We start from the raw sequence: 25,166 nt of genomic DNA, 5'->3' as shown, positions 1-25,166 counted from the left end.
AAAGCGATGCAAAACAATTTTCCTCTCCAACATAAGAGATGTTCCTGGAAATCAAGGTCTGATGGGTTAATATTGGCACATTGTATCAAAGCACACAGAGAAAAAAAAAATCAAACAGCAGACTGGATCTTTTTGATCGAATTTAAAATGTAAAAAAGGGAAGAAAAAAAAAACGATTAAAAAAAAATTCCAGTTTAACACTGAGGCTGATGTGTGTTGTGCTATTTGATCATTTATATGTAATTTTGATCACCATATGATATATTAATAATAATAATGATAATAATGCATTCTGTAAATTCCCTCCATCCCCTTCACATACAGAGATCAATGCATCATCATCTGACAGGACACTTCTAGGATAAAGGACTGATCATGGGCTCCTTGGATTCAGTTGGAGGAATGAACACTTAAAAATGTTCATGAACTGCTCGCTGACCTCCACAAGCAATCACATGAGCTTCAGCTCATCACATTCTCACTGCAGCAGCACAAAGACCAATTCACCAGTGAAGTTGAAAATGAACAGATTAAAGAAAAAAAAAAAAGAAATAAAGAAAAAACACTTGTGCCCAAAGCATATCAACCCATGAACTGATTCAGTGTAGGGGTATGAGGCTTCACAGAATTTTCCTGGAAAATAGATGTGATGGGGCAACTTTTGCCTGCACAAGCCTTCTGTTTGTTCTCTAGACATGCTAGCTGGTGCTTTGAACAAATAATCTGCTTCTCAAAATAAAAAGAGCCTGTTGTTTCAGAGTTTGCCAAAATGTGGTTAAACATGAACCCTCAGGGTAAACCTGAAGACCCCAAAGCTAGAATGAAGCCATGTTTGTTAAACATATGGTGATAATAAGTGGCTTTTATTGATTTCAATGCTTCTTTCAAGCTCAAATTCCCAACAATGAACCACAAAAAAAAAAAAAAAAAAAAATTGTTAACCTGATATTGTCTGGAGTGTTGTTGATTTTGGTCTTTAAAGTCTTTGATTAAAATGTTTAGTAAAGAGCTTTCGCTGAGAAGCAGGGCTGGGACACGGAGCTAAAAAATATCATAGATGGAAAAAAAATAACTAAACTTTTTTTGATGAAACTCAATATACACTGAAACACAACTGACCATTTGTTTCTCATGATATTGAAATCCTTTTGATCTAGTTTTTGATGACTTTATTATAGCAAACACAAACAATGAGAAGGTATGCCCAACTTTTCAATGCTAGTGTATATGTTGTAATATATACGTTTTTCATATATGAAAAATCTCAAGTTCTCAAAATAACTAAAATGGAAAGAATTTAAAAATATATATATTGGTATATATGTGTGTACAGGGCTTGACATGAACTTTTTTGCTCACTAGCCAACGTGGCTAGTGGTTTTCCAAAGTTACTAGCCACACAGCATTTTTACTAGCCACATTTTTGTTGTTGTGAAATTACCTGATAAAAGTTGACTATAGCATGCTAATATTTACTTGAACTAGACTTGCAACCCTTTTAAATGCAAAACCACTGTACACACCCAAATCAAGACTACATAAATGTATAACAATCCAGGTTATTATCATTAGCTCTGATAAGGTTGTGTGTAAAGCTCCTTTTTTAAATAAAACCATGTATTAAGATAAAGACATAAAGTAGCTTCTTATTGCATAATAAAACTGGTGCATGGATATAGAAGATTAATAAAGAAAAAAACATAAATACTAAACTAAAAAAAAACCTTTACCATACACTGTCTGTTTAAATATCAGAATCAGACTCAGAATTACTTTATTGAACCACACTGGGCAATTCTTTGTTACAAGCTGCAATGGAAAGTAGGTCAGTCTCGAAACCTCTCGAAAAATGCATGCCATGGTTCGGACAAAATTGCTTTTATCTTCATTAAAATTTGAGGGGAACACATTTCAGTTTTTGTGCTCAGGTCCTAATATATATATTTATATTAGAAGTACATTTGATAACCATGTTAGAATGCATATTAGTCATTTTAACTGAACAGGAGAGGTGGTTGTTTTTTCTGTCATTCAGTGTTTCGAACAAAAATACTGATAGGATATTATTGATACGGATCCTAATAATAATAATAAGTATAAAACACACTAAGGATTACAAAGGATTAATGAGATGCTGGATTCATGAATATTAATCGGTTTTTGTGCGTTTGCTTGAACTGATTTGCTGAAATCAAAACGGAGACGATAACAGGTGAGCGCCAGCCAATGACACTGCCGTTTGCGCATTAACTCAACCCACTACCGGAAAACCCGGCTGTTCTTAAAAGCTGAAGACTTCCAAAGGAACGCTGTTATTTTGACAGGAAAATACAACAAAGAATATTTTTTAAATGTAACGAGTCAATTCACTCACTCACTTTCTCTCTCTCTCTCTTGGTCTCTGTGTGAGAGAGAAAGCGACGGGGATTTGTGCGCCTACACACCAGAGTTTAATATAGGTTGCTGCGTATCCATTGAGATGAACTGAGAAATATCACAGATAGCTTGATGGAGAGAGAAACTCTGAAGAATTAAATCAGAGTGAGTGAAAATATATCTGTGCTAAACTTATACTTAGCCTCCAACTCACACACTAGCAATTAGCCAACCCGCCAAAATGACTAGTTGGAGTCACTGTGTTACCCACCATGAGCAAAATCCACCCGCATTTGGCAGATTTGCGGGTGTTAATGTCAAGCCCTGTGTGTGTATATACACACACGCACACACAAACATATGAATTGGACTCACATTTTCTAATGAAATACCTACCTCCTCTAATTCCTGTTTAGGAGACGCTTTAACGGAGCCTTTGGATATGAGTGTCTGTAAAGAGGGAAAAAAAAATAAAACTTTTATTAAAGATTACGGTTTAGGAAGTTTTCTATTGTTGCAACTGAGAATTAGTTTTGAGAATAACAGCTCTCCAAAGTAAAGTAAATCATTCTGAATTTGTTTTCTTTTAACATTTGCACTGGTAGTTCAATTTCCTTTTCAGAAAGAGATGACTCCCAAGGAAGACATCAAAAGCAGCATTAATGAATGTAAATTGACCTCTTTGTCTGTCTCAGGAAGCAGTGTTACAAAGTTGTCTGGGAAAACTCCCTCCTTGCCGTTGATCTCTCCTCTCCACCAGCCTAGCTCTCCTGAGTCCTAAAACATCAAAACATCAATCTCTCAGAAAAAATTTGCTTATTTAAGAAAATCTACACCTTAAAATAATTCTTTAACGTTCCACCTGGAAACAAAGATACCATGGCGCAAAATCCCCCTCACGAAAAAAGAAAGCAATTGTGTTTAAAACTGTGACGACGAGTGATTATCAGAATCAGCTAAATGCTGGATTTTCAAAAGTATGAAAAATATATAAAGTTCATGGCACAGAATATTTAAAATATGTCCGAAAGTTTTACACACTGGTCTGTTATTGTGGCGACATTTCCACGCCTCGAAACGTGATGATGAATGAAACAAACTGTGATTGGTTGTTTGACATGTCGGTCAAACGGCCTCATGGGTGGGCCTTGGCCAATGAAATCAGCCATGAGTTTCTGACCTTCAGCCGTCAGTTTGAAGGTCTGGCTACTCAAGACTAGGAAAACAGTGTCTATGTGTCCTAAATGAAGCAAACACATCCTTCGGTTGCTAACAGGACAGAATCCATTGGTAATGAGGTGCAACAGCTACAGTATCATACATACAGTATCATTCCAATGTGTCTGCAGATAGCATCAAAGGCACACAAAAGAATACTCCCCCCCAAAAAAAACACATACAGAAAACTCCCTTTGTCCCTGAATATGTCAAACTAGTTTGACGTCAGAATCCCCTTCTGAGAGTTCTGTACTAGCAACAATTGCATTACAGGTTATACATGTTTTTGTAAATGAAGACTATTTTTTATCTTAGGGAGATTTTTCCCTTTAAACTGTGATTTAATCCATAAATCAAATTGTAATACTCTTCATGATTACACTGTAATTCTAATATGAACCATGACTATCTCTTTGGCATAAATCACAGAAAAGCCGAAGCTTGTTTGTATCATGTAGTATACACACCACACTAATCTACAGAGCAGGATATAGACTAACTAGTCTAAATGAAGAGAGTAAAAGTGATTGGATCACAGGTTTTTGTAAGAGGAGCAGCACTTTCTGCCTTATTATTAATATAGATACCAAAATGATCTATACATCATCTCAAAGCTGAATAAATAAGCTTTCCACTGATGCATGGTCTGTTAGTAAAATATTTATTCGATCCCCTGCTGATTTCACTCACTCACTCACTCACTGAAATTCATATCAATTTCTAAACTTTAAATAAAGTGCTTTTTCGGGATTTTATGGTTGGTATTCTGTCTCAAAATGAACCACAAAAATGGCAGACCCTTCATTTCTTTGTAAGTGGGCAAACTTACAAAATCAGCAGGGGATGAAATAAATATTTACCCCACTGTACATTAAGCATTGACAGTGAAATGCAGTGTCACATATTACATCTAATAAAAAAATAAAATAAATAAATAAGCAACATTTGTTCTATTTTTGTTAAACCACAAAGTTAACAAAACGTTTCACTCCACTGTGTGCTTTCTTCACGTGCTATCGGAAACTTCCTATTTCCAACTTATAAAGTCATGATTTTTCTGTTAAAAATAACAGTGAACAGTAGTTTGTATATGTTGATGCTTAGCATAAATAATTAATGTGACCCATGATTTGTCTGTATGTGTATTCAAAACCAATGAGCAACACTTTCATAATAGTAAAAAACTGTGCTAATGCGCGATTAAATATTTGTCGGCGTTAATCAATTACCATATTTTTCGGACTATAAGTCGCGCCTAAGTATAAGTCGCATCAGTCCATAAATTCGTCATGACGAGGAAAAAAACATATATAAGTTGCAATGGACTATAAGTAGCATTTATTTAGAACAAAGAACCAAGAGAAAACATTACCGTCTACAGCCGCGAGAGGGCGCTCTATGCTGCTCAGTGTAGGCTACAGGAGAACTGAGCAGCATCTCTGGCAGCATAGAGCGCCCTCTCGTGGCTGTAGACGGTAATGTTTTCTCTTGGTTCATTTCTCTCGGTTCATGTCAAATCAATTTTGATAAATAAGTCGCACCTGACTATAAGTCGCAGGACCAGCCAAACTATAAAAAAAAGTGTGACTTATAGTTTGGAAAATACAGTAATGCATTTATGCGATAACGCGTTAACTTGCCCGGCCCTAATTTTTGTACAACTATTATATATGCAGTGTAATAACAATTTCACAAATGACTATAAAAGAGACTTGCAAAAAAATCTAAAACATGATTAAACACCCCAAAAAAAGTTGATTAATCTGCTGACATTAGGCTATTTAGAAATGATCAACATTATCTGATAACAGTGCCCACTTGGTTGATTAACAAAAATTGACATTTCACTTAGTATTATTTTCAAAATCGATCCCAGAGACTTATAAATGAATAATACATGAATTTTAAATACATTTTAACAAATACTTTGTGAACTTTGTGTTTTTTTCCCCTTAATTTCAGCAATCAAAAACAATCAAAAACAAAACATAACAGTGATTGGTGGTATGAGTTGTTATGAACAAATGAATGAAACGCATTTGTCCGTGTTTCACTTCGTCTCAATTCATGCTTGCGGAAAGCGATTGAGAAACTAGTGTCTCTTCGCGGCACGGTGCGCTTTCAACTTGTTTTTTTAGTCTCGAGCAAGACTGTACCAAATTCACATTACATGATTTGATTGATTTTTAGGTAGAAAGGGTAACAGTGCACCGCATTAAAATAAATTATCATTCTTCTTTAAGTAACAGAAAACACATGAAAACACGTGACTGACAAACATATTCTGCTGTTGCATTTGTGAACGTGGTCTATGTAATTTAATATTTTCGACAAATGACAAATTTATTGCTACATTTTAATAGACAAACATGTTTTATTTGTTTTCAGATGTTCAATGCTTGTCATCTGGTAGATTATTATTTTTTTCTCTTTTATAACTATACATTACATAATGTAACTTATTAAATACTAGCTGTCCTATAAAATAATATGTGTGGTTAGGAAGAAATCTGCTCACCCTTTTCCATACCTTGCTCAGTATGTGGATGATGTCACCCTCCTTTAAATCCAGCTCATCCTGGTTAGTTGCTTCAAAGGTGAATATGGCCTTGCAATATTCTTTTACTGTAGAGAGGCAAGAAAAAAAAGATGATATATGTACACTATGCCACACTTTGATTTGTCTTATGTAGCTACTATTGACTCTGTACTAAAAACTTTAAGTTGTGAAGTGCAACTAGTAAAGCAAAAGGTGCAAGTACACTTCAAGTACTAACAGAAAGACATACTAATCTATAATTTGGGTTTAGCTAATAATCAAGTGGAAGAAAACCAATGTATAACCAGGGCAGTCCGTATCAGCCGTTGATGTCTGTTCTATAAATCTCCTGTCATTATTTTGGTTATCACATATAGCTTTATGTCAACCTCCCCATGAACTCACCTTTTCCTTTGCTCTCTGTCTCTTTTTCTCCTTTAGGGGGTTCAGGAGTGCTCAAAGGGGTGGGCTTTGTGGCTGATGGTAATGATGGAATTGGCTAAAATGAAGCAGAATCACAAATGGATTTACTGACACGGCGGCCAGACAAACACATGCAGTTGCACACTGGAAGGTAGAGACTTTGAGACAGGTCAGCCATGCCTGGATGAAAGGAACGCTGGGCAAACAATCACTACTCTTACATGTGCACAGATTTAATAGGACTAGGAGCGCATTTAGACTTTTTTTATTTAATTTTTTATCCAAAACGGAGTAAGAATCTAGTATTTAGTAAATGATCTGACATCACATGTTATATGATGACATGTTATAAATGACATCTGAGCTCTTGATAAGAGACATAGTGGATGATTCAACTGAACTGAATGACATGACGGGATGCAAAATGGTGATGGAAAGGGTGTTCTTTTAAAACATTTAAAATGCTACCGATCCCATTTTTTTTTAAATGGTGGTGTACTACTAAGTGAAATGGAAAATTCAGGGGTAAATGTAGAATGGGAATGATTTTAACCAAGCTACATCTCCACTAATCATGTGCTATGTAATTATAGCTATTAATAATATATATTAGGGGTTTCCAAACGTTTTAATGAACATGAACCCCCACATATACATATATATATATATATATACACATATACACACACATATATATATATATATATTGTGCATTTGAAATGATATTATGAAGAAAACTTTGATATACACAAAGCAAAATTCATCCACAAAATTTAGCAATAAACATTAATTAGTAATTGAACTTATCAATAAACATTATCTGGAATGGAAATACTTTGTATTTTCTTTTTCTAAAATTCTGACAAACATAAGAAGACTAGAGAAATATTTTGGATTTATATCTATAGCTCTATTCACAATAAATATCATTGGAAAGCAGAAAAACCAGTGAGCAAGCTTACTAGAACAGTAGCAATGAAACATGACCTAGAAATATACAAACGTTTCATACGTACGATAAAAACTGTAATTCTTAGTGTTTCATTATGTAAAAGAAAAAATTTGCCTCAAATTGTAACCCAGTTTGAATATGATTGATTTATATAGTATTATATCCTTACCAACAGAGTATGGGTTATATCACCAAAAATGTCAAAGCAAACTATTATATTCTGATGAGACATTTCTTTCACCAGAGTAATGTGCACTGATGAATCAATCACACACAACCAGGGGAATTTATAATGGTTGTAAAAGGGTTCATCTCGATTTGAAGCTGTCTTGAAGAATGAAACTGTAGTTGCACACAGCTGCCTATAAAACTTACAAAAAGTTGTAGCTCCTAGAAATGTAAACACAATGCACACACATCATTGACATGTCTAGTAACTAAAATGTGCAATGCCTTCCAGCTGTCTGCAGATATAACAAAGCATAGACAGGGATATTCTGCCCTAAGTTTGAGCTGTGCAGAGGAAAAAACATTAACAAGAGAAGCAGTCCATACCAGAATGCTTCAAAAACAGCCATCCTAAATAATGAAGTCCCAAAATAGAAAGACATATTCCTAAAAAGGAAGGTCTCATCATGAGACTGTCTGTCTATGTGGTAAAGTCTTGAGCAATCAATGGTAAAACTTGTAGAGCAGTTAGACATGTAATTACCCTTCAATCCTCCATTGCTCTTGGCTATGGGAATGGGCGGCACTGATTTCCATACATGCCATAGCAATGATATGATTTTATATGGATCTATTATGTGCTACACTGGTTGGCAGTGCAGTTCTGTCTTCATAAATAGAGAATTTCTTCAGAATAACTTGGATATACAACTACAGCCACACATTATTTTTGACTGTGACATTTACAATTCTGAAAGATTTCTGTTTAAAGTGAAGTGCATACTGCATTTTCTGGGACTGGTACTAGTCCTGCAGTATAGACATAGGAAAGACTTTGAGATTATAAATAAGACATTGTCATGTTCAGAACTACGCTTACTTTTTCTTTCTTTTCCTCATTGTCAGATGGTAATCTCTGAGAGAGTCTGAGTTTTACAGAGCCCTCTCTGAATATGTCACCAAAGCCGATGCCCTTGATCTTCTTCGGTTGGGCCATGACTCCATTGCCTTGGTGAGGGGACGTGGGGCTAGATGCTCCATCTTGGTTATCTGTGAACACACACTTTTGTATGAGTACCACCAAAACAGGCTGTACAAAATTTGGATTAAAAAAAAGTAATGTGTCATGTGCAAAGTAGACTGTACAATAATTGATATTTTACTTTGAAGTTTGAATTCACCCAACAAACACAAAAGCGCAATAAAAGTTATAAAAGTGATCCATACAAGTTGTGCGCTACATGCCAGGTTTTCTAAAGTCATACAATACATCTGTGTGAGGAACAGAGAAAAATTTTAGTTGGAACTAAAAATATTGACATCTGCGCAAGCTATATTGTATGAAAGTTGGATGTCCATTCATGAATGAATCGTTCTTATGAGCCTGATGATCTTATTAATCTGAATAATTTGTTTAATCAGACTGTTCAGTCTGCTCATAAGCTTTAATGAATTTAAAAAAAACTTGGAATAGTTTTTAATTGAAATTTAACTATGATGCTTCTTTACAATTTAAATTGGAAAACCTTATGGTAAAAAGGTTATGGTGGACAGATTTTACATGAATTACTTAATTTCTATGCATGGGTCACGAATAGGGAGGGCTGCCCGGGCCTGGTCCCAGGTTACTTTTACGTCTGGTATATAAAATACATAGGCTATAGGCTCATATGAATGCACTATTAATCTTTAAAATCTTTAAGACCTTGATTAAAACACATGCAATCATATTCCTAAATTACGATCCTGTTATGTCAATTTAATCTTTGAAATGAAAGTCACATCTGAATATTTAAACCTGTTGCGGTTCAAACACAGATTTTGTTACATCATTCCAGTAGGTGGCGACCAGTGACTGTTAAAATATATCTGATGTCTGTCTCATTCATTTAAGAGATTTGTTTAAAAAAAAACTGGACTAAACAAGTCTTCATTCAATGATTTTGTCATAATGAATTCATTTAAAGTAGCCCAATAAATATTTTTAAATAGCCTCATTTATAACATTAAATATATTATTTGACGAAAACTTTTGTCAGTAAACTCGTCTACATATTATTTTGTTTGGTTGTCTAATGTTCTGTTTTCAGAATCGGGAGAACTGTGATCTATATTCTAAAAATCAATTATTTAGAATCATAACTCAAAAATACGTAGGCTTATATATCTGGCCTTTAACTACTAGGCCTGTAGTTCTAATATTAAAATGTGCACCCCTTCTTTTGGTTCGTTCCGAAATCCATGTTTACATGTTCAGAAGTTCAGGGTTGGCAAGAATGTTTTTCAAAGTCTCTCATACCCATCAAGATTTCTTTCATTTGATCAAATATACAATGTAAAACAACTGTTTTTTGTTTTTTTTAATATTTTTATTCCTGTGATGGCAAAACTAAAAAAGTTTTTAGCCATTTAAACATCTGTTGAGTGTTTCTGTGTGAGGACATGCCCTCACTGAGATACGCTGAGCAGTACCTGTCTCATCTGTTATGACGCTGGTCTCGGTCTCTTCAGATGATTCTATTTCTTTGACGAAGTTGGAAGGAAAAAGCCCAGACTTCCCATTCATGCTTCCGCTCCACCAGCCCTCCTCAACCTAACAAACACTTAGTCAGCACTGATACAGAAACTGTCCAGTCAAACGCTCATTTTCGAAGGCCGTCGGTCTCAACTGGTTTCACTTCAGGATGCAGATATTACACTGGACATCAAGTGACAAACCAACACAATAGCAAAATGGTTTAAAGCATAAAGCAAAACCGCCCTAAAAATGCAAAGACTTTTTAAAAATATATTAAATTGTGTAATATTTTAAAGGAGACATCAAGCATGTTTGCCCTATTGGTATGTGTCCATTTATCTGGTTAGCATCTACTAAACTAGAATAATCTGCACTACAATATTACAGTTTGATCAGAAACACTGATTTTGACAAGCAAAACATGATATATGAAGAATTCAGCCTACATAGGACCACTTATTTTATTAATTAACTAACTATTCACAACTATATAATTACTTGAATTGTTTAATTAGCATTTTATATACGGTAGGTGTTTTCCTTACTGCCTGCAACTCTATATATATAAACAGACTTGTGACTTTTTGGGCCACAAACCATCATTTGAGAACCACTGATCTCCATAACATTATGGATGAAGTCATAAAGAATGTTTGAGAAAGAGTATGTATAAAAAAAATGAATAAACAAAATTTTATTATTAGCTCATGAGAAACATGGGCAACTAAAATTACAAGGAAATTGCTCGTTTCGAGAAATGAAAATTAAAGAACATCTAACTACTTCATCATATCTCACACTGCAGCATGCAAAAAGCCAAAGAACATTTGCTATATGTTCAGCACAATTTCAAAACATCGAGTAACATTAAATAGAAAAGACAGAAGCTGACCTCCTCAGTGATGTCAATGATATCTCCAATCTTCAGTTCCAGCTCGTCTTCATTATGAGGCAAATATTCAAACAGGACTTTGCACTGTCGCTTCTTGGGCTCTGTAATGAAAACTCAACAAGTCACTCTGGATCTCTCCTGACACGTCACTCAGCCAACAACGTGTGAATGCATGGGGAGCATTTCCTCCAGCTACCTGAAGAGGGCTCAATGAGTAAAGACTAGCACAATCAGGAAGGGTCTCAATTAAACCTGTATGCACATACACTCTCACACACAGATTCCACTCCCTGTGCCTGAGATGATTCATGTGCACTTTAAGGAGAAAAGAAACCGGCAGATTACTTTGTTTTCCCCATATTATATGCCAACTTAAGACACATTACCTGTCACCCAAAAACTAAACTGAAAAAAATCTTCTTCACTACTACAGAAGCTTCTTATACTTGTGAACTGTGAGAAATTAGCAATTATTTAACAATTAAACTACAGTCGAAAAGTTTGGGATTTTTATTTTTATATACTACTTTTATTCCATCATGATGCAATAAATTGATTCAAAGTGACAGTAAACATAAAATGTATTTAAAAAAGTTGTTTTTCCTTCACATTAAAATAATTCTGATAAAAACATACATAAATTATTTTAACATACATAAACTCTTCAATGCATCAATTATGTTGCTGCATGCTAATTAAAGCTGCATTCTTTGATCAAAAATAAAGTAAAAACATTAACAGTGTAAAACATTTTTTAAAGTAATTCTTTCCTGTACGGCATAGCTAAAATTTCTGAAACCATTACTCCAGTTTTCAGTGTCACATGATCCTCCATAAATCATTCTATATGCTGATTTGGTGCTCAACAGTATTAATTTCTTAAAAAGAAGACTTTCTGAACCAAACTTTTGCCATTTTTTTTTTTTGTGTATTACTACTTAGTATTAAGTTAATGCCACAGTACATGAATATAATAATATTTCATTATCACTGTATATTGAAATCACTCGTTTAGTAGAAGGCTCTCTATGGCTGGCTTGTAATGTAAGCTGCATTGAGCAGAAACTAAGTATATATTATTTGCTCAAGGGTACAATGTGATAAACCTGCACAGTAGGACAGAGGAAGTGAATCAACACAACTACATTCCACTGTTATCACTGTTTTAGATGATCTGTTCAGCAGAAACCTTAAAGGTAAGATGGCACCACAATCATCGTGTGCTCTTTTGACAATGTTTCCATGCAGCTGGAGAGGATCATATGCACTTCCTCTAAAATCTGTCATACAGTCAAGACTTAAGAAAGAGGAAATGAAAACAGGTTTTATTAGCCGATAAGAAAGCAACTGGTGCCCACTACTGGCCAAAGCTGTAATCCGCTAAAAAAAATCGAATAATAATTGGTGAAAGATCTTAACATATGGTGTATTATGGCAAACTATATAAAAATCATATCAGCCTGCTGTGACAAATTATTCTGACAACAAAAACTCCCACAATGACACCAATAACCAATCGACAGTAAAGATGCTGTAACCCATCATGCTAATATCATTGTCCACTAGACTAAAATGAGACCAGACCACCAAAATCTATAGACCACATGGCCTTCATCCAAAGACATTTGAGTGAACCCAATAAAGTCAGACAGCAAACTGAAACATGCTAAATGATTTACAGGTAGAATGTGTTCCTGATCGGCTGCTTTTGCTCAATGGCTAAAATGGTTTTTGTTGGGTCCGGGCTGTCACAGAGACAGATATGTGCTCTGTCAGGTAGAAGGGACATTTTGTGTGTGGTATTCTAAAAAGAAGAGTGAAAAGCTGTTAGAATTTGAAATGACCAAAGACGCACTCTTTTTTGAGGTACGGGGCTGAGAATGGGGTTGTAAGCCAATTCCTCCTGCTGGGATGCCATAGGTACTGATCCTCTGCACCAGGCTTGCCACATTCCCTGATGCTCGCCTCTGTATCGGAGTCTCAATCATCTCCTTCACTTCTTTAACCTCCTTTGGCTCCTCTTTGGACTTTGGCTCCTCTTTTTTCAACTCCTTGATACACACACAGACACACACACACACAAAATAATCAAATATCACATATAGCATCACATATAACGGCCGTATGACAAAAAAACAAATAAAACATCATGTTAAAAGTTATTTTATACCACATATATCACATGTATTATGGTATTTTCCCTGAAAAGTCATATGAAAATGCTTTATATATTAAATAATCATATGACAATGCACAAAGAAAATGCTGCACAAATGAAAGGTATTTCAGCATTTTATTTTTAGCAAATTTTCTCAGTTTGTTTGGAACCTGACAGACGTTCCAATATCCAATATACAAGTAATTTTTCTCATATTAACTTCTGTATTTACACGTTACACCATGTTGCCTTGTCACTCATAGCATTGCTAGTATATATACTACGGTAGAAATCAGTGGTTCCCAACCCTGGTCCTGGTGGCACTCCAACACTGCATATTTTGCATGTCTCCTTTCTCTGACAGACCAATTTAAGGTCTTGGAGTCTCTACTAATGAGCTGATGACCTGAATCAGGTGTGTCCGATTAGGGAGTGATGCAAAACATGCCTAAATTATTTAAATATAAATGATTTAGCTAAACCTGTTTGATAAAAAAATACAGATGTTTTTTCAGTAATACAATACATTTAAAAAATCTGAATTTAAAGCAGTATAAATTCAAGTGAAAATGTCTGAGAGAATTCATCAATTATACACCCATCAGCACCTATAAGTTTTGTTTATGAATGCATGAATTCTTTGTTAGGTTTACATTCTACATTTACATTCTTCACACCCACATTATGTAAAACTCTACAGAAACCACTGACTAGCACCTTCATTCATGCCTTCCAAACATGTAAATTCAGCAACATCACACATACACAAAAAGGTGGGAAGAGAGAGGCAGGAGAGAAACAAAGTAGTGATAAGATCTCCAACGACATCACACAGCCGTGTTCTCATAGGCCCAGAGAAGTTAGTTCTCAGCTCATCCAGATGAAACTTGCTTTGTGCTTCTCTCTCTCTCAATGATATTTGTATTTGATATGGATATTAAGAGGATCTGAAGTATAGCACTTCATACTATGAACAAGAATAAAAGAATCCTGAGCTGGTAGAGCAAGTGTATTACACCTATTTAGCAGCCAATTCAGCACTGAATTAAGAAATTGGAAATCAGCCATAAATTTTCCACTCTTCAAAGGGGGCTCCAAATCTGACCCAAATTGTTACGCCCAATTTCCATCCTACCATACCTTGCCAAAATTCTGGAGAAGCTTGTCCAAAAACAGTTAAATGATTTCCTGGATAAGAATCATATATTATTTGACATGCAATCTGGTTTTCGAATGGGACATGGGTGCATAACAGCCACTACAAAGGTCCTTGATGATGTAATTACAGCATTAGACTGCATGCAGGTCTGTATTGCCACCTTTATAGACCTAAGGCCTTTGACTCTGTCGACCATAGAATCCTTTTATATATGCTTTCCAGTATTGGCTTGTCCTCATCTAGTTGTGATTGGTTTGCCAATTATCTTACCAACCGTGTCCAGCAATTGAAGGTTGAAAACATCATGTCAGACCCACTTATTATCTCTAAAGGTGTGCCTCAAGACTCCATCCTGGGCCCAACCCTTTTTACTATCTACATCAATGATATAGCCAGAGCTGCTGACACCTCCTGGATTCATCTTTATGCAGATGATACAATTTTGTACACAGTTTGATCCTCTCCATATTCTGCGGCTTCGAGTCTTAAACTCTATAGAGCAGTTTTTTGACAATCTCCATCTCCGCATTAACACCAGTAAAACAAAATATATAATTTTTAGCCATAAACCGGTTACTCACACTCCACTTACAATCACCTGCATGAACGGTATGGCTCTGGAGTATGTCAAAAAAAAAATAATATATATAAGCATTTGGTTGGATTCATCCCTGTAATTTATTACACACATCAATAACCTTCAAACAAAAAATGTAAAAGCTGGCTAGCCTTTCTTTTGCGCAATAAAGCTTCCTTTATTTATGCTACCAAATGCACCCTAGTTAAGATGACAGTACTGCCAATTTTGGATTATGGCGATATTATATACAGCATGGCACCAAACACACACAGCCCTAAAAAAAAAAACTTTACACAATTTATCGTTCAGCCATCCGTTTTGCCATTAATGCGCCCATTCACACTCATCATTGGGAATAATACTAAGTTGTTTTGGGGAAATTTCCTATGGTTGATAACACAACATCCTTTTAAGTACCCTTTAATACTATGGTAAGCACTATGTAATACATCCAGTACTACGTAATACATCAAAGTACCCTAGCATTATTCTAGCATTGCCATAGTATTACCACAGAAACACTACAGAAGTATTTTGAGCTGGGTTTAGACGGACTCAGACAGAGTTTGGGTTTGAGAGAAAGGTATGTGGAGCATTGTTTCCTGGAGGCTCCGGTGCAGAATGGAGAATGCCACAGACTGCATCCGCGCCAAACTTCCTGCCTGAGGTGCTGACAAAGAAATTCCTTTTTGTTACTCCCTGCTCAGTAACTAACTTGAGGTCAGCCTTCTCAACCTTTTTAAAAGCTCCTGGTTTTCTTATAATACCTAAATGATCAGAATTAATAAATACATAAATATACTTAATGATCTGTACTGAAAGCGGTAGATCAAATAAGTTAAAAAGTATAAAATCACTTCAAAAACTATTCCTGTCTAAAAATAAATATGTTTAAAAAAAATGAAATCTTTTTTTTTAAAACACAAATGTTTTAAATGCACAATGAACTTTAAGAAGAGAATCAAATTGTGCTGTAAGTGTAAAAACACTAAATGATTATTTTCTGCTTATGCTTTTCCTGTAAGCGCACTTTAAAGGTCCTATGACATGAAAATTTCACTTTCTGAGGTTTTTTAAAATTAATATGAGTTCTCCTAGCCTGTATATGGTCCCCAAGTTTCTAGAAATTTGAATCGGTGTAAATTGAGATTTTTCTATCTTTCTCTGCCTTTGAGAAAATGGAAGCTCAATCAGGCTGATCTTGAATCTCCTCGTTGTGACGTTGTAACGAGAATTGTTACCTCCCCTTTCTCTGCTTTGCCCGCCCAAATATTTACATATAATTCAGCACAGGCGTTACAAACAGACATTTATGATGTGGATTCGACAGCACCGGCACAAACAGTGAGTAACAGTGTTCATTAATGCCTGATCTGTGATCAGTGATTTCTGATGTGTAGCTAATCATTCAAGTTCACACAGACTTTCTTTCTAAATCGTTTAATACTGTTTATGCATCAGAGAATCAAGCCAGTGACTAAACAATCAACTTCGCATTGTTTCTCTTAGTAGCATGAAACAAATCTGTTATTTAAATTGTGATTTAACTGCAGAGAGCGATCAAAGCAGCTCACTTTTTTTCCGGAGCTGTTACACATCGCGAGTATATCTGCACACTTGCCCAAACTGCCGTTACAATGAATGACGCTGTTATCCTGCAGAAAGGAGCTCTTACTGTATTCATGTGTTTGCTGTTAGCTGTGGTGAAAGCATTTTGTGAGATAACGTGTTGCAATAATGACGAGATCACTGCATCCACGCGATAAACAGACTCTGTCTACTCAATGCTCATCACTGCAGCCTTTCATGTGATGGGAAAAGATCGAACATTTTTTTATATAATCCACACTTCCACGATTCGTTAATCTCGACAGCTGTAATAGTAAAAAAAAAAAAATATATATATATATATATATATATATATATATATATATATATATATATATATATATAACACGTTATATTTGAGAGGGGTTCCACATGAACGCATTTCGAATGCAACTATGTCAGCCAATCACAACAGTTGTGGTTTACTGGGAGTCTCACAGCAGACACGCCCCTTCAAACAGAGCATTCAAGCCAGAGGGCTAATATCAGGATCTAAAAATGCTTTTTATTTCTAAATTTTAAATGTAAAAATAATACTAAAAATATAAGTACACCTAAGAGAACATTAAAAAGCATTTAAAGATAAGGAAATGATCCATGTCATGGGACCTTTAAATCCTGTGCTATCTTGAATCTGTCTGGTGATTCAGCGAAACAGGACATCAAATCCAGTGCCATGTTATGAGAAACTAAATGAACAGAACACCAACTGAAGACAAAACATTACCAGTAACATGTTTTCCAGACACAACAAGCCCAAGATCTTATTTAGATATTAACTGACAGACAGACAAACTAAAACAAGCTCCTTACCTGCTCGATTTCCATGATCTTCTCCAGAAACCACTTTGAGTGCTGAGTATCAAATCTTTCCGGGATCAAAGTTCAGTTAAGGGAGTGGAAGATTACCTCACACCCTACTAAATGATCTCCACAAGGAAACTAAAGCAATAGTTTCCTGCCATTGACAAGATTTGCCATTACAACCGACTTTAATGTGGGTTCCCTCACACTGCTTCAGTAACTACTTAAAACACTATTTAAGAGGTACACAAATTGAAGAAGAGACTGCAATACCTGAATGACACATGGCCAGCTTTCAAACGGAATTCAAAACTTGTAATGTCATACCTAAAGAAAACCACTTCCTTCCTGTTGCCACTCAGCTTTGGCCAACCACAAGGCTTTTTATCTTTCTTTATTTCCTAAAATAAACCCAATATATTAAACAACATAAAAAAAGCATTTCTTGAAATTACCTTTACAAAGTTGTCTGGGAAAAGGCCTCGTTTCCCGTTGAGGTCTCCCTCCATCCATCCCTCCTCCTCAATCCGTCGCACGTTTCTGATCACATCTCCAAGTCTGAGGGTCAACTCATCGTCATGGACGGCTTCATACTCAAACTCCACCACCACCTCAACTACAAAGGGGAGAACAGACAGTCATTGAAAGTAGGTTGTTTGTGACATAATAGCACAGATATTACTTAAAGATGAACAGCAAAATACAACCAATGCTTTTTCACACCATTTACAAACTGATCAAGCTAAACAAATGGAGAAGTAAATGGCTTCTCTCAACAACAAATGGTCTGTTTGCATTGACACACACTGAAACTGATATTGTATAGAATTTCAAAATGTATTTATTATCCTTAAAGGAATAATTCACCCAATAATGAAACTTGTCATCATCTACCCACATGACTTTCTTAGGCGAAACACATAACGAATAAAAAACAAACAAAACAATCGTTATCATATACGTAGTTTAAAAGTCATATGACCATCACATGGGTGAGAAAATTATGAGAATATTAACTTTGGGTTGAACTGTTCATTTGCTGTGGGTCAATTGGACCCATTTTGAATTTTATTTTGTCTGAAATACTGGTTACCTTACAAAGTTTTCTTGAAATTTTGTGATTTTTCTTCACTTTCTGCACTATTTTGACACTTTGATGTGACAGAATTTCTATTAAAGTTATGACGATTATGAGTCAATTTGACCTCATATTTCATTGTTAAAGGCAGCTGCACAGACCCTAAATTAAATATTTTTGATGCATTTTATTATGTCAGTTTCTCAACAAAGAAGCCTAAGGGCATTTTCATTTATATATTCGGCAACAAGCATTTTTTTTGTCATGTGTGATAGGTATTAATTGTACCAGTTTTTTTGTTTTAAATAGTGTGATTTCTGATTAACTGTAATGAATCCAATTGAAATTTCATAATTACTTTACCTAGATTCTTAACTTAACACATGTGTTAAAGCCCTATGAGACCAACATGAACTTGACTAGTCCAATATTTCAAATATGTGTCCTAATATTTGGTTCTGACCTTTAAAGAATGAATAAACATTCCACAACAGGACCACAGAAGAGCCGTGTGGAAATCTAGACCTTGCCCTTTACAGCTACTATTGTTTGACCTCTTTGTTGAGCGATAACTTCAAAATCACTGGCCAAGGGCCAGCAGAGCACAGCCTATAAACAATGTTTTAATCAAATATAGGTTTGTTTTGGAGGACAAAGCCTAACAATGGTAATTTTAACAGCCAAAAGCACTTAGAGCACTTTTTCAAGGGCTTTGGAATGACTGTTTCCAAGCAAAGTGGTGTCAATCAAATTTCAGGCAAACAAAAACAACAATGTCTGAACAATGTGTGTTTCTCTGCTACCTAATCATTACCACGGACACCCAGACACAAACATCTCCCAATCATTTGCAGAGTCTTTGTAAATTGTATCGTGTCAGACAATGCCTTAGGAAAAGCGCTAAATCTGGCTGTGAGGAGCTGAATGAGTCTGAGGGGAATGTGATCAGCTGTATATGCACACAGTACTTCTGTTGACAAAGATTATTTACACAGCCACGTCAGAGATAGCAGGGACTTCTCATGGAAAACACAGGGAAGAGGTCAGTGTGTTTGACATGATCTCATCCTTACCTTGTCTGGTTATGTCTGTACAAAGGATTTCTATAAAAAAATATGTACTTTTGTAATCATCAAAAAAAAAAAAAAATTCCCTGTATGGCCAAAATATTTTGGGGAATTCATTTGGGAGCATCTGTAGAGAGATGCAAAATAAAAAGGTTTAGGCCAACTTGATGAGGAATCTGTGTTTTAGGTTTGACAAAGAAGACATTTTCTTGCTACAAAAAAGTGGAAGGTGTACACACTGCAGCAGTGAATAATAATACAATATATTAGGGTTGTCACAATATCAAATTTTCACTACACAGCAGTACAAAATACAAAACATCGAACAGATAACACATTTTAAGGCATTAAGGCATTCGTCCAGTTTTTGTCCTTAAAATACTAGCATTTGTAACTGTCTGTACTCTACATGTGCATCTGTAATGGAGAGAGAGTGGGAGAAATAGAGTATTTGTTTTCCGTATATAAGAAAACAATTTTTTGGCCAAAAAAATCTTATTGTTTAAGATATCTTATTTTTTACATATTTATTTGCTTGATCAATGTCATTGTGGGTTTTGCTTATTTTTGCTGTTTTAGACTGTTAAGGACCTTTGAAATAACTGAAATAATTTTGCAAAGTGATATGGACGTAAATGAATGCGGTCAAGACCTGCCTTGAACTATGGTCACCGTACATTTCCCTTGAAAGTAATTGCACTCCTTGGAACATTAGTTAGCCAATCAGACTAAAGAATTCAAAGATGGCGTAGTATGATAAACAAATAAATAATGCTAACAATCAAATTCTTCTTTAAATGTACTTTTTTATGACAGGTGACAACTAGCTGCGTAGTGTGACACCCCCACATCACATTGGTTTTTGCACATCATGTTTAATGCGTTACATTTTAATCTTGTTATTAGTTTGTGCCGATAGATGATAGTATTGTGTATCGCCGATAGTCAGAGATAGCGACATCTGTCAGTAATCAAGACGATATTAGGCTAATTTTCCTATTAATGTATTAGATTATAATAATAATAATAACTATTATTTTTATTAGGTTACTTATTATAATTCAGCTTACTCCAAATGAACTTACCTGTTTTAAATACTTTAATATTGGACATAAACAAACACGTTAAATATAGTGTTAAAATGCTGGACTTTACATGAAATCTACTATTGATTTTCACCGTTGACTGATTTTGCAGAACATTTAGACTGATATAAACGTCAGTGCAAAGATGCGGCAGATTTGTTACAGGATGCGCAATATGATAGTTGCATCAGACTATATATGAACTATAGTTGTTTTAAATACAGAATCTGCATTTTTATATTTAACGTTAGTTTATTGTATGTTTTAAAGTATATTTTTTTGAATATTGGTGATTCCATAGGCTCTCTCTCTTGCGCACGTGCGGTTTAAAACACCAGAACAAATAGTCTCTCATTTGCTCCACTCATGCATGATAAGATTGTGTATCGTCGATCTCATGGGCTGACAATTTGATGATTTGAAAAATGACCATATTGCCCAACACTAGTTTGTATAGCTGCTACCCTGACAAGGACAAACTTTAGTTTTGGGAACAATTGTCATTTTATTTCAGAGTAACAATATATAATCACAATAGTTATTTGTGCTTTAAATATAGTCTTTATGATATCAAAATTGTTGATACCCTAGAAATGTCATCGGTGTCAATATCAGAAAAAACAAATACTAGCCTAAAAAAAAAAAACAAGCTCACTGAAGACAATTAGACAGTTGATTAAATAAGAATAAGAATCTACACTCTAAACCCCGGATTTTGTTTTAAGTAAACATTTTTAGTCTTCATTAATTATTGTTCCGTGTTTTTGTTAAAAAACGTTGACATTACTAAATATAATTAGTTGTTTGAACTATTCAGACAGAATGTTGAATGCACTGATAATGTTAACTAGAGATAACTTAATGTGTTGAGTTTTTGTAAGGGGAGGAGCCCCGTTTGAACACGTTTAAGCAGTGAACACGCAATTGTTTGAAGATTCCGGCTTATGATGCACACAATGGATTTGGAAAGCAGCATGTAATAGTGAGTGTGTTAACTTCTATATATTTATCTTTCTGGGAAAATTGATCATTCAAACGACTGGTCCGATGACAGCGTTACTGTAATTAAAGCTAAAGTACTCTTAATGTACCGATCAACCGGTTTCCTCTGACGGTTCACAGTTTAGCTATGATGCTAACATTTAAATCAGTGTTTCTTTTGGTTCACAGTTAAATTAAGTTCAGCAAGTGTGTTTGCATGTTCATTTTAGCTGTAACGTTACATATCATTACCCTTAGCCTCAGTATTTTATCATCAGCATGTGTGCATCAATTAGCTTTTTGTTAAAGCTAAGTTAGCTTGTCTTATTGATATATTATCATGTCTAGTATTATTTATAATAACTGCAACTGAGCCTAAAGGGTTATGCGTACATGCTAAAAGTTTGTGCTGAAAGTTTCAGTTAGTCCTGAAATGGAAAACTTTTTTTCTGTTTTAGGTGTTCATGGAGTTCTAATTAATGTTACAGGATTGTGGGCAGGAATCTCAATTATGAAATCATTAACCAACATAGACTAAGTCAAACTGAGATATTCCCTCTAGGAGAGAGAAAGTTGGGCAACTTGTTGACAGCTTTCACAACAAATCAAGGTTGGTCCATATCAATTATAGACTTGCGTTGCAAAGTTTTTAACAGCTTAAGCACTGAAAATGTATCACAAAACGTTTACAATTGGTTGTGTAATGCAAACAAAATTGTGCTTGGTTTTGCTTTCTTGTGATCATTTCTTTCATTTTATTCATCAGTGATTCATTTTACTCCCTAACAGACTAAAGAGCCAACTGATAGGTCTCCGGTGCTCAGAAGACTCCCCATTGTCCTTGACCACAAACTTACAGATTTCTACAAAGTATGCTCTGTTACTTAACCACTGTTTTCTCTTAGAATATCTAAAAGAACATAAAAACATTACCATTTCACCAGTAATTGATAGTTCCTGTGTTTTATAAAACCTCTGAAAATAAAGCCTAAACCATTAACTTATTACAATAGCTCTTTTTATGTCGTTACAAACCATTTGGACTTTTTAAAAGTACATTTTTAAAATACAATATTAAGTATAGTTTACCCAAAAGTGGAATTTAAGTAAAATGTAAAAAATGCAAAAAACTTTACATTACATTAATAACTAAAAAAAACGTTGTAGCTTTAGATTTTTAGCTGAAACTGTGGTCCTTGGTGATTCATTCAATGAAAGTCAATGGCTACCATCACTTAGTAAAAAGTGTTGTAAAAAACAACAACAAAAAAACAGGCAAAACAAATTGAATACCTGTCTCCTGATGATACATTGAGGTGTTATGAAGCAAAACAATCAGTCCGTGAAAGAAACTGACATTATTTACAGCATTATTACCTTTAATCCACAGCCCCAGCACACAGTCCTGAGTGTGTTTACTAATGTCTGGAGAGTAAGCATAGTGCGCTGTATTGGTCAGGAGTATCCACAGGTATTCATTTTGTTTTGCCTGTGCATGTTTATTAAACTATCAGAAATTGTTTCCATTGACTGTTTTATATCAATCACCAAAGAGCACAGTTTCAGCTAATAATCTTTTAAGGTTCTACTGACGAAAAACCCAGATTCACCTTGGAAGGCCTGAGGATATGTAAATTAACAGCAGATTTTCAATTGTTTGTGAACTGTTTTTAATAAAACATCATCATTTTCTGTTCCTACATTAAAAGTCCATGTAACCAAATTTAAATAATCATTGTGAAGACAGAACTCCAGCAGTCGTAACAAATTGCTTAACATTATTGATGGTTATTTAATGAGAAATTTCATGATTGTGCTCTTATGTTGTTAGGACTCTGATGACATTGGAATCCTCCTCATTGAACAACAAGGCTCTCATTTTCTCTCCATCTTAATCCAGCCTCATTGAAGATCCTCATTGAAGGAGAAATTGTGATGGACAATATTGATGACTTGCCAAAAGCTATGTGCATTCTGTATGGACTTGCATACACACTGCATCTCAACTACTAAATTTATGAAGAACACATTATAGTTCATCCAACAGGTACTTCTCATGTTGGACCAAACCCATGTTGCAAACACTGAAAAAACAGCTAACAATGTAAGGAAATATGAGAAGCTCCCATGAGAAGCCACTTGTGTTTTGCTGTATATGACATTAAAGTGTGTTCTGTCACTGCATATTTGTGCTGTTAGTGCTCGGTTAATGTGTTTTCACACAATTCTACAGCCAAGTTAAAAAAGTTACAGAGAATTGTCTCCGTTTTAATGCATGCCAAGTTTGAAATTAATGCATATCCAGGCATTCACAAGGTATATAGAATATATTGATGAATACTGTTTGTTCATGTTTCTTCTACAAACTAGTTACAATTGTTAATATGTGCTGTCAAAGCTTATTTTTACTTATCCTGTGGCTGAAAAATTTAATACATTGTCATGTTACCATTTCTTTGGCAAACAATAATAAAAATTTGCATTGAAATCTTTTTTTTTATTATTTTTTTTTTTGAAAAAATGTTTCATAGAATAAATCTCAATTTATGTCTAATTACATTGACATAAATTTAACATTTATCATAACTTAAAAACATTTGTTAATGTTATTTACTAATACATATTATATATATATATATATATATATATATATATATATATATATATATATATATATATATATATATATATATATATTTGTAGTTGTAACTTACAATAGTTACATTTATGCAACCTACAGTACACTCCAAATAATAATTGATGTGAACTTAAGATTTTGAGTAAAGCCTACTAATGTAAACTTGATTTGTCTACTGCATAAACTTAAGGTTCTATGTTAATTCAACTAAAGCGGTTTAGTTTCAATTTGGGTAAAGACTTAAAAAATTTTGTGCAATGGGATTCCAAGAAAATTTCTAGCAAAGTCAACTTATTCGGGCGAAGTGTGTAATTACAAGCATTAGGACAGAAAAACTGCAGTAGAATAAATAAATAAGAAATGCTACATACATTGTATAAAGTAATTAAATGTATAAAAACTAGGGCTGCACTTAACTAGATATTTCTGTTGGACTAGCAGTCATTCATTTGAAGCATTAATTGACTAATTGCACGCTTATTAAAAAAAAAAAACATTTAAATCATAATTATTGAGCCTTTAATATATGTGAACTAATCTAATTGCCTAATACTCGCTTAAGCGCACATATAAAGCTTTATTCAAGACCAGTGAGAGACTTTTTTTTCTCTTTTGTGGTCTGATTAACATGCATAATACACAGCAGGAAATTTTGACTGCTGTCACTTTAAGAGCTGCCCAGATCCAATATTCTGTGACGCACTGTGTTCCTTCTCAGCATTTTGCATTTTAATGAGACCTAAAACACTACGTTTACTAGGATACCTGCAAAGATTGGCATAAATACATGTGTATTTAACCATTCAAGGCCTACAAAACATCAAAATCAATGCTCTTCAATACTCTCACACTCTTCACATGCACGTGCCTCACTGACAGTGCTTAGAAACAGACAGCGCACAAATCTAGTGAAATGAGCCTG

At 34.7% G+C, this 25,166-nt stretch overlaps 1 protein-coding gene across 5 annotated transcripts in view; it reads right to left on the bottom strand.

Annotated features, from left to right (window-relative positions):
• The window catches only part of LOC113120450 (CD2-associated protein-like), a 46,831-nt gene that overhangs the window by 15,028 nt on the left and 6,637 nt on the right, over positions 1–25,166 (bottom strand). For 2 of the 5 annotated variants that reach the window (XM_026290262.1, XM_026290263.1), the window contains exons 2-10: positions 17,851–18,011; positions 12,942–13,137; positions 11,087–11,187; positions 10,149–10,269; positions 8,557–8,726; positions 6,539–6,632; positions 6,113–6,219; positions 3,055–3,153; positions 2,773–2,826 (exon numbers count right to left, since the gene is read on the bottom strand). In XM_026290262.1, coding sequence (XP_026146047.1) covers positions 2,773–2,826; positions 3,055–3,153; positions 6,113–6,219; positions 6,539–6,632; positions 8,557–8,726; positions 10,149–10,269; positions 11,087–11,187; positions 12,942–13,137; positions 17,851–18,011 — 1,103 coding nt within the window. Of the gene's footprint in view, positions 1–2,772; positions 2,827–3,054; positions 3,154–6,112; positions 6,220–6,538; positions 6,633–8,556; positions 8,727–10,148; positions 10,270–11,086; positions 11,188–12,941; positions 13,138–17,404; positions 17,519–17,850; positions 18,012–25,166 lie in introns of those variants that run through there. The other 3 variants (XM_026290264.1, XM_026290265.1, XM_026290266.1) reach the window with 2 other exon arrangements.

Source organism: Carassius auratus, chromosome 20, assembly GCF_003368295.1.
Source record: "Carassius auratus strain Wakin chromosome 20, ASM336829v1, whole genome shotgun sequence".
Taxonomy (NCBI): Eukaryota; Metazoa; Chordata; class Actinopteri; order Cypriniformes; family Cyprinidae; genus Carassius; species Carassius auratus.
Note: the sequence above shows the minus strand (reverse complement) of the source record. Positions and strands in the feature narration are given on the sequence as shown.